Source organism: Protobothrops mucrosquamatus, unplaced genomic scaffold (genome assembly GCF_001527695.2).
Source record: "Protobothrops mucrosquamatus isolate PMUCROS unplaced genomic scaffold, P.Mucros_1.0 scaffold4562, whole genome shotgun sequence".
Lineage (NCBI taxonomy): Eukaryota > Metazoa > Chordata > Lepidosauria > Squamata > Viperidae > Protobothrops > Protobothrops mucrosquamatus.
Genome location: NW_015390465.1, coordinates 132,657 through 142,715, shown reverse-complemented (window position 1 = coordinate 142,715; position 10,059 = coordinate 132,657). Strand labels below are relative to the sequence as shown.

Here is a 10,059-nt window from a genome sequence, read left to right as displayed (position 1 = left end):
TGTGACTAGTTTTAATCTTGGTGTTAATCTCTGCTTCTCTGGGTGTTGATTGTTAGTGAGGAGGTGTTGTGATTTTTTTTGTTTCCTCTTAAGCTTTTTCTACCTCTGCTATGTATTAAAAGCAGCTGGACTTTCTGCAAGGGAAAGCAGCTTAACTGGGCTGCCCCCTTTTTACCATCTTCACCAGCTTCCTAGGAGAGGAATTATACAAACACTGGGTTCCCCCAAATGGTTGACTAGACTAAAATAAGGGGCAATAATTTGTGTTTGTGTATTGTGAGAAGCAGTCTTTGCCTTAGCAAGTTTGTCTCCTTAAGCCATTATTTTAGGCAAAGAAGGTCATGTGAACATTGCAATTCAACTTTGCTAACACAGGTTGTGGGGTTAGCATATTACAGGGGTCTTCAAACTTGGCCCTTTTGTGACTTGTGGACTTCAACTCCCAGAATTCCTCAGCCAGCGTGCCTAACCCTAACCCAGTGATGGCGAACCTTTTAGAGACTGAGTGCCCAAAAACCGGCCCGCCCCCGCTCCGCCCACCCGCCCCCGCCCTGCTCCGCCCTCACCCTGCCCACCCTCAGGGCCATCCGCGGCACGCCGCAGATCGCCCAGGTGGCCCTGCAGCGCCATGGTGGCCACGCCCTCCACCCGCACCCTGCAGCATCATCTGCTGCCCAGCTGCCATGTGCTTGGCTGTGCAGCTCCGCACGGGCCGCACCCGGGGGTGACTGTTCTCCGGGGGGGGGCTGCTGGTGTGGAGGGGGCTGTCAGGGAGGCGGGGCTGGGGCGACAGCATGCGTGCCCACAGACAGGGCTCCAAGTGCCGCCTCTGGCACTAGTGCTATAGGTTCGCCACCACTGCCCTAACCCCTGGCATATTATATGAATCCTGCCCCAGAATTGCTGAGTTTCACCAAGTTCCATTTTTTTTAGGCAAAGCATGTCATGTGAACCCTACAATTCTCTGTCACTAACCCAAGTTATGGAATTAACATACAGGCAGTCCTCATTTAGTGACCATTCAAAGTTACAATGACACTGAAAAAAATGACGTATGGCCATTTTTCACATTTACGACCTTCGTAGCAGCCCCATGATCATGAGATCAAAATTCAAATGCTTGGCGACTGATTCATACTTATGACCGCTGCTGTGTTCCAGGGTCATGTGATCATCCTTTGCAACCTTTTGATAAGCAAAATCAAGGGGGAAGCCAGAGTCACTTAACAACCAGGATACTAACTTATCAACTGCAGGGATTCACTTATCCACAGTGGCAAGAAATGTCGTAAAATGGGGCAAAACTGACTTAACAAATGTCTCACTTAACAACAGAAATGTTGGGCTCAGGTGTGGTCGTAAGTCGAGGACTACCTGTACTGTAATGTATGGATCCTACTTCAGAATTGCTCTGAGCCTCATGGCTGATGGGCTTTGCGACTCTTCCAGATTGTTCAAAATACATTCTCCTCTTCCACACGCAGCCTGCATGTTTCCTTTTCAGGAAAACCTTGAAGTGACTCCATTTCTTATCAAGCCATCCCGGAGAATCACCCCTTTTAGACATGCCACGTTCATTAGCATAAACTTGTCAAACAATTAAACCAGAAAAACTGAAAGCACTCCCTTAAAAAGAGAGACACAGAGAGAGAGAGACAGATTGTCTTCTCCTGCTAATCTGATGTATAAATCTGGCCCATTTAGCAGCCCTAGAAGTAAGTGAAGGAAAATAGGTAAGTCATCCTGGTGGGATATTCAGATCAGCCTTAGCAGGTAAACAGAAGAGATGGGTGAGAAAGGTTTTACAAGGTTTACCCAGAAAGTCTGCCTTGTGATTTGGGGATATAATAAAACGGAGCTTAAGTGGTCAAGGAGACGAAGGAAGTCAAGAGCTGTCCAAAGATGAGGGACAGATACATTTAGACTCTTAGGAGACCACAAAAAAAAAAAATGAGGCCCACAGAGTTTGGAGGAATCCAGAGGCAGACTAGATTAGCACAAAGCAATGTCCCGATTGTTATAGAACAGGGGTGTCAAACTGGCGGCCAGCAGGCCAGATGTGTCACGCGCAGGCAGCACGTCACGTGACACGATCGAGTTTAACACCCATGTTCTAGAACATAGAACACGGGTAGGCAACCTTGGCTCTTTTATGACTCGTGGACTTCAACTCCCAGAATTCCTGAGCCAGCATGGGGGAACTATGGCCCCTGTATGACTTGTGGACTTCAACTCCCAGGATTCCTGAGCCAGCCATGCTGAGGGAAAAGGGAGAGTTCCAAGCTGAGCCATGCTGGCTCAGGAATTCTGGGAGTTGGTCCATGAGTCATCAAGGGAGCCATAGTTCCTCCATGCTGGCTCAGGAATTCAGAGAGTTAAAGTCCACGAGTCATAAAAGAGCCAAGGTTGCCTACCCCTGACATAGAATAATGGAGTTGGAAGGGACCTTGGAGGTCTTCTAGTCTAACCCCCTGCTTGAGCAGGAGACTCTGTACCATTTCAGATAAATGGTTGTCCAGTCTCTTTTTGAGAGCCTCCAGTGATGGAGCACTCACAACTTCTGAAAGCAAGCTGTTCCATTGATTGCTCTCACCATTAGGAATTTTCTCCTTAGTTCTAGGTTGCTTTTCTCCTTGATTAGTTTCCATCCATTGTTCCTTGTCTTGTCTTTTTGTACTTTGGAAAATAATTTGACCTCCAGATCTTTGGAGGAGCCCTTCAAATATTGGAACACTGCTGTCATGTCTCCCCTCGTCCTTCATTTCATTAGACATTTGTAAGATAAGGCCGTGTGTTTAAGTCTGTCAAGATCCTTTTGGATCCTGAGCTTGTCTTCTGGATGTTGGCTGTTCCTGACAGTTTAGTGTTTTCTCTGCTTATTCCAAGCTGATCCTCTATTTTGCCATGCTGGGTCATGATAGTCTCCGACAGGGAGTCCTCGACGTAGGATCACAAATTTCTGTCGCTAAGCAAGGCAGTTGTTAAGTTAGTTTTGACACATTTTATGCCGTTTCTTGCCACACAGTTAAGCGAATCACTGCAGTGAATCGTGTGGTCATGTGGCCTTCCCCCCCCCCATTGACTTTGCTTGTCGGAAGCTGGCTGGGAAGTTTAGAAATGGTGATCACGCTGTCATAAATACATGTGAATTGCCAAGCACTCGAAGTTTGATCACGTGGGGATGCTGTGACAGTCGGAAGTGCAAGGACTGCTCATAAGTCACTTTTTTCAGTGACGTTGTGACTTCAAAAGGTCATTAAACAAACAATTGCAGGTCGAGGATTACCTGTATTGTGTTCTTTCATTGTTGTCCTGTCCCTATTTTATGATTTGAACTTTTGAGGCTTATGAATAAAGTTGAACTTAGCCGATAGCTTTAATGTTTGTATTCCCCCCCCCCCCGTTGTTTTAGGTTTTGCAGATTTTGTAAGGGTTTCTTTGGTTATTTTCTTACTGCTTCCATGAAATGGAAGCTAAAAGGCGTAATAAGCAAACAAACAAACAAAACAATGGCCACTCTCTGCCAAAGGTTTTGCAAAAACTCCCCATTGTTTTATCTCTCCTTGTAATGCACTCTGAAAAACCCCTTATTAATCCTTATCTTCTTTTCCTGAACTCATGCTGAGAAATACCGGGGAGGTTCCCTGCCACTCACCTATTGTGGTGTAAGGAGATCCTAATGATAATGCTATTGGGCTAGGTCAGGGGTAGGCAACCTTGGCTCTTTTATGACTCCCAGAATTCCTGAGCCAGCCATGCTGAGGAGAAATGGAGAGGTTTCCATGCTGAGCCATGCTGGCTCAGGAATTCTGGGAGTTGAAGTCCACGAGTCATAAAAGAGCCAAGGTTGCCTACCCCCGGGCTAGGTCAAATAATTGACTCTTTAAATGCTACTCATCTTCCTTGGGAGAAGAAAAAAACCCACAAAGGCTTACATAAACCAACAAAATACATATGGACTACACAGTGGTGGGATTCAAATATGTGAACAGCCGGTACTCTGTGGGGATGCCCTTCTGGAAGTCCATTCTGAGCCTGCGCAACAAAAAATTAGCTACTGGTTCTGCCGAAGTGGTGCGAACCGGCTGAATCCCACCACTGGGACTACAGCAGAGGTCCCAAACCTTTTGGGCACCAGGGACCGGTTCTGTGGAGAGAAGTTTTTCTGCAGACCGGAGGGGGCGTGGTTTTCTGTGCTGCCTGCATCTCGTGGATGGGGCTTTGCTTGTTTGTGCGGACCGGTTGCTGACATGCCGCAGCCCGGTACTGGTTCACAAACCGGGGGTTGGGGACCCCTGGACTACAGTAGAGTCCCCCAACCTTTCTGGGTTGGCAGCCCAGAGGGGGGAGGGGGGAAAGAGGGAATGGTTTTGTGGAAGGGGTGTGCGTGTGCATGCGCATGTGCTCATGCAAGTGAGGCCGACAGTACCCATGATGCTTGCATGAGGCCCTGAGTGCTCACATGAGTGGGCCGTGAGCATGTGTGACATTTCTGCGAGTGGGGCCGCGAGCGCCTGTAATACTCGTGCAAGAGGGGCCCCAAGCACACCCAATGCTTGTGTGAGTGGAACTGTGCAAGCATGTTCACACACTTGCCAGCCACCCACGCGTCCCGGTTGCAAATAGGCATATGGCCCAGTAGTGGGCTACAGGTAGTCCTCGACTTACAACAGTTCGTTTAGTGACCATTCAAAGTTACAACAGCACCAAAAAAGTGACTTATGCCCCGTTTTTCACACTTACAACCACTTCAGCATCCGCATGGTCACGTGATCAAAATTGGGATGCTTGGCAACTGACTCAGATTTATGACGATTGCAGTGTCCCAGGATCATGTGATCCCCTTTTATGACTTTCAGACAAGTAAAGTCAATGGGAAAGCCAGATTCACTTAACAACTGTGTTACTAACTGAACAACTTAGTTCTAGGTTGCTTCTCTCCTTGATTAGTTTCCATCCATTGTTTCTTGTCCTGCCTTCAGGTGCTTTGGAGAATAGGTTGACCCCCTCTTCTTTGTGGCAGCCCCTCAAGTATTGGAAGACTGCCATCATATCACCCCTAGTCCTTCTTTTTACTAGACTGGACATACCCAATTCCTGCAACCGTTCTTCATATAGTCTTCATAACTCAACTATCTCTCTCCTTCCTATCAGTCGTGGTTTGCGCTATCAGTTGTTTGGGATGATTGGGGTCTCCAGAAATTGGCTTGGAGAGCTGATGGGTACAGGTCTTCTTTCCAAGCCTAGAGAGCTGTGTTCTAGGTTGGGAGAGGTGGTGGATAAATGGAGTGCAGTTTCTGACTGATAGATAAATCTGTGGGTGTGCTTATCTGTCAAAATATTGCCCTTCCTGGATATGAAGACACGATCCTCCAGCTGTAAGCCAGAACAGAGACCACGGGGATAGCAAATTTATATTTATATTTCTCTCCATAGGTGGAAGAAGAATACAGTAACTAAGCTGGAAATAAGTGCCCTAAAATTACCATCTAACCCAGTGGTTCTCAACCTCGGCAACTTTAAGATAGGTGGACTTCAATTCCCATGGCTGGCTGGGGAATTCTAGGAGTTGATGTCCACCCATCTTAAAATTGCCGAGGTTGCAAAACTCTGATCTAACCTATTCCTTGCATCAGTGAGAAGACAGAAGGATGAACACATGTAAAATGCCTTGTGTGAACAAATTGGAAGGTCAAAGATCAGGCCAAATTATCTTGGAGTTTTCAGCAACAGGGACCCAAATCTGTCAACCAGGATTTGGATCTGGGTTTTTTGGGGTTTTTTGGGGGGTGTTTACTGTGTTTACATGGACTACTCAAAACTGAGTTTTCTATCCCATCACAGGAAGGATCATATGAGAGTCTTTTTCACGTGTGTATAGAATAGAATAGAATAGAATAGAATAGAATAGAATAGCAGAGTTGGAAGGGACCTTGGAGGTCTTCTAGTCCAACCCCCTGCTTAGGCAGGAAACCTACACCATTTCAGACAAATAGTTGTCCAATCTCTTCTTAAAAACTTCCAGTGTTGGAGCATTCACAACTTCTGGAGGCAAGTTGTTCCAGTGATTAATTGTTCTAATTAATCTAATTAATTAATTAAGCGTAGTTAGAAGACATCAGCAATGATGGCTGAAATAGGGACTGATATCTTTTAGGAGCTGGTTAACACAACACACTAAGCCATAACATGTTGGCTTGGATCTTAGCTTATTGTGTAAAGTTTGGAAACATGGCTTGTGGCATAGTTAGTACATTGTATAAAGCCACAATCAACAGATTATTCAATAAACAATGGATAAGCAAACCATGGTTTAGTGCAAAGTGTGAACCAATTCATTACTTGTGTTTAGACAATACATTTCAATAAAGACATGGTAGATACATTAAGGCAAATACAGGTAGTCTTACAACTATTTGTTTAGTGATGGCCTGGAGTTACAAAGCCCCTGGAAAAAGTGACCTATGACTGTTTTCACATTTATACCCATTGTAGCATTCCAACGGTCTCATAATCAAAATTCAGATGTTTGGCAACTGATTCATATTTATGATGGTTTTACATGTCTCGGGTCATGTCATCAATTTTTGTGACCTTCTGACAAGCAAAGTCAATGGGCAAACCAGATTCACTTAGCTATTGCAGCGATTCACTTAACAGCTGTGGCAGCAAAGGTCATAAAATGGGGCAAAATTCACTTAACAAATGTCTCGCTTAGCAACATAAATATTGGGCTCAATTGTGGTCGTAAGTCAAGGACCACCTGTATGTTAAGTTGGAGTTTGTTTGTGGCCTTCCCAGCCAGCTTGGGACAAGAATGGGAGAAGCCCGACTTGCTTAACACGCAATTTACTTAATAACCACAGTGATTCACTGAACAAAATAGGTTGTAAAATTGGCTGTGATTCACTTAACAACTGACTTGCTTGGCAACAGAAACTCTGGTTCCAATTGTGGTCATAAGTTGAGGACTACCTGCATCCACTTGCCTAGCTTACGTTATGCACACTTCAAAAACGGATTACAATTCTGTAACCAGGTTAAGTGTGCAGCCGTTAAATACTTATGCCTTCTTTCCAAACATCCAAATTCTGCTCCCCTGCCCTCTCTTTTTGAAATCAGCCAGCCCAAAACTTCAAAAAAAAAAAAAAAAGGCACTGACCGATGGGCCGAATTTACAAAATGCCGATAAATCAATGTTGCTTTGCCAAAAGGTTTTCTTTTCTTTCATTCTTCTGATTCGCCAATCCAAAACATTGCAAGTTAAACCCTGTCCTTACAAAAAACGAAGAGAGAGAGAGACATAATAGGAGACTTTGTGATCCTATGTACAGGTGGGTGGGGGGGTGGGGGGGGGAGAGGCATTGCACTTAATTTCTTAATACATCCATTAGATAGACAACATTCACTTTTCTTTAATATAAATCTCTGCGGAGAGGGATAGGGGAGGGGAAGGGAGAGCCGGCATGTGGAGCTCCTCTATATACACTTCAGTTGGTTCAGTTCATCAGCACGGGTGGTTCCCCCCTTCGCAACCTGACGTAACAGCCCCAAGTCCTCTCTCTGGTCCTCTTCGGGAGAAGCATGTAACTTTATAAATACGATTGATCTCCAGCTTTTGAGGTTCTTTTCCAAGCTTCAAGCATCCGTTTTGTTCTGGTGTTGTGGGTTGGAAACGAATATCCTCCAGGAGGAAAATACTTTGGCATTCCTTGAGGCAAAAAAAAGTCTTGGAAAACACTACGGGAAACGCTCGGTGTGAAGGACACCTTTCTGGGGCCCCCCCTCTTGAAGGAAGTCCCAGCTGCTGCTGTCTTTGAAAACTTCTAATCTTCTTTCCAGGCTGAGCAGGATCTCTTTGGGATCAGGCTCAGCAAGCTACTCGGGCTTTGCCGCAGCGGCCTCACGATCTCATTCTGGTCAGGCAGGACGTTGTGGAAAAATAATTTCCAAGTTGCTAAAGGCACAGGGAACTGGATAGAGTATCACCAGGCTTGTAACGGACACTGGAAAAAAAGAGAAAGAAGGTTACAGAGATTAGAATATGAGGAAGTGTCTTAGATCTGGAGAGAATCTAATCAAACTAATCAAGGAGAGAAGCAACCTGGAATTAAGGAGAAAACTTCCTAACAGTGAGGACAATTAACCAGTGGAACAGTGGAACTGGAGGTTTTTAAGAAGAGATTGGACAGTCATTTGTCTGAAAGGGTATAGGGTCTCCCGCTTGAGAAGGGGGCTGGACTAGAAGACCTCCAAGGTCCCTTCCAGCTCTATTCTGATTGATTCTGACTGATTTGAGGATGGACAGACTAAGGCAGTGATGGCGAACCTTTTGGAGACCGAGTGCCCAAAAACCGGCCCAGCCCCGTTCTGCCCGCCCGCTCCTACCCTGCTCCACCCTCACCTCGCCCACCCTCAGGGCCATCTACGGCATGCCGCAGATCGCCCAGGCGGCCCTGCTGCGCCCTGGTGGCCACGCCCTCCACCCGCACCCCGCAGCATGATCTGCTGCCCAGCTGCCATGTGCTTGGCTGTGCAGCTCCGCATGGGCCGCACCCGGGGGTGACTCTTCTCCGGGGGGGGGCTGCTGGTGAGGAGGGGGCTATGGGGGAGGCTGGGGCGACTGCGTGCGTGCCCACAGAGAGGGCTCCAAGTGCCGCCTCTGGCACTAGTGCCATAGGTTCGCCACCACTGGACTAAGGCCTTTGGGGGTGCTTGTAACTCATCAAACATTCTCTGAATTGACTGTGTTCCCTTCATTTTGAGGCAGGAAAGACAACACTGAAATATAAGATCTAACATAATACAGGTTGTCCTCGACGTACGACCACAATTGAACCCAAACGTTCTGTTGCTAAGCAAGACAGTTGTTAAGTGAACTTTGCCCCCTTTTATGACTTTTTTTTTTGCCATGGCTGTTAAGCAAATCACTGCATTTGTTAAGTGACTCGTGCGTTGGTTAAGCGAATCAGGCTTCCCCCCATCGACTTTGCTTATCGGAAGCTGGCTGGGAAGGTTATTATAAATAGTGATCCCAAAGGCGCTTTTTCATGAGGTAACTGGACTTTCTTTTTTCTGTTTGAAGACATTTCGCTTCTCATCCAAGAAGCTTCTTCAGCTTTGTCTGGATCAGGGGTAGGCAACCTTGGCTCTTTTATGACTCGTGGACTTCAACTCCCAGAATTCCTGAGCCAGCATGGCTCAGCATGGAAACCTCTCCCTTTCTCCTCAGCATGGCTGGCTCAGGAATTCTGGGAGTTGAAGTCCACGAGTCATAAAAGAGCCAAGGTTGCCTACCCCTGGTCTGGATGTTGGGAAGAAGCTGAAGAAGCCTCTTGGATTAGAAGTGAAACGTCTTCAAAGAGAAAAAAACAAAGTCCAGTTGCCTCGTGAAAAAGCGCCTTTCGGATAACCAGGGGGCAAAGTTCACTTAACAAGTGACTGAGAATCTCCACAGATGTTGTAAATGGTGATCACGTGACCCTAGGATAATGCAACCCTTGCACAGATAGTCCTCGACTTACAACCATAACTGAGCCCCCAATTTGAGACATTTATTAAGTGAATTTTGCCCCGTTTTATGACCTTTCTTCCACAGTTGTTAAGTGAATCGCTGCAGTGGTTAAGTGAGCATCATGTTTATTAAATGAATCTGGCTTCCGCACCGTTGACCTTGCTTGTCGGAAGCTCACAAAAGGTGATCGCCGGACCCCTGGGACACGGCAACCGTCATAAATATGAGTCAGTTGCCAAGCGCCTGAATTTTGATCACATGACCACGGGGATGCTGCAATGATCAAGAGTGTGAAAAACGGTCATCGGTCCCTTTTTTCAGAGCTTTTGTAACTTTGAACGGGCACAAAATGAATGGTGGTAAGCCAAGGACCATTTTGTAATACAAGAATTTGCTTCTTTTCCCCTCTTCATCTTTCGGTTCCATGTTGTGCTATTGCATTATTATTTTTTTAGCTTGCAAACCTGCGTGCGGAGATTTAGCTCCGAGCTAACCGAAAGCCTATCTGGTGAACATCAAAGCAGAAATGCCCAAATGTTGACCGC

General features: G+C 46.2%; 1 protein-coding gene across 2 annotated transcripts in view; it reads right to left on the bottom strand.

Annotated features, from left to right (window-relative positions):
• Positions 1-7,985: 7,985 nt before the first annotated feature.
• HNF1B (HNF1 homeobox B) overlaps positions 7,986-10,059 on the bottom strand; it is a 94,346-nt gene continuing 92,272 nt past the window's right edge. For both annotated transcript variants that reach the window (XM_015828486.1, XM_015828488.1), the window contains exon 9: positions 7,986-8,006. In XM_015828486.1, coding sequence (XP_015683972.1) covers positions 7,986-8,006 — 21 coding nt within the window. The remainder of the gene's footprint in view (positions 8,007-10,059) is intronic.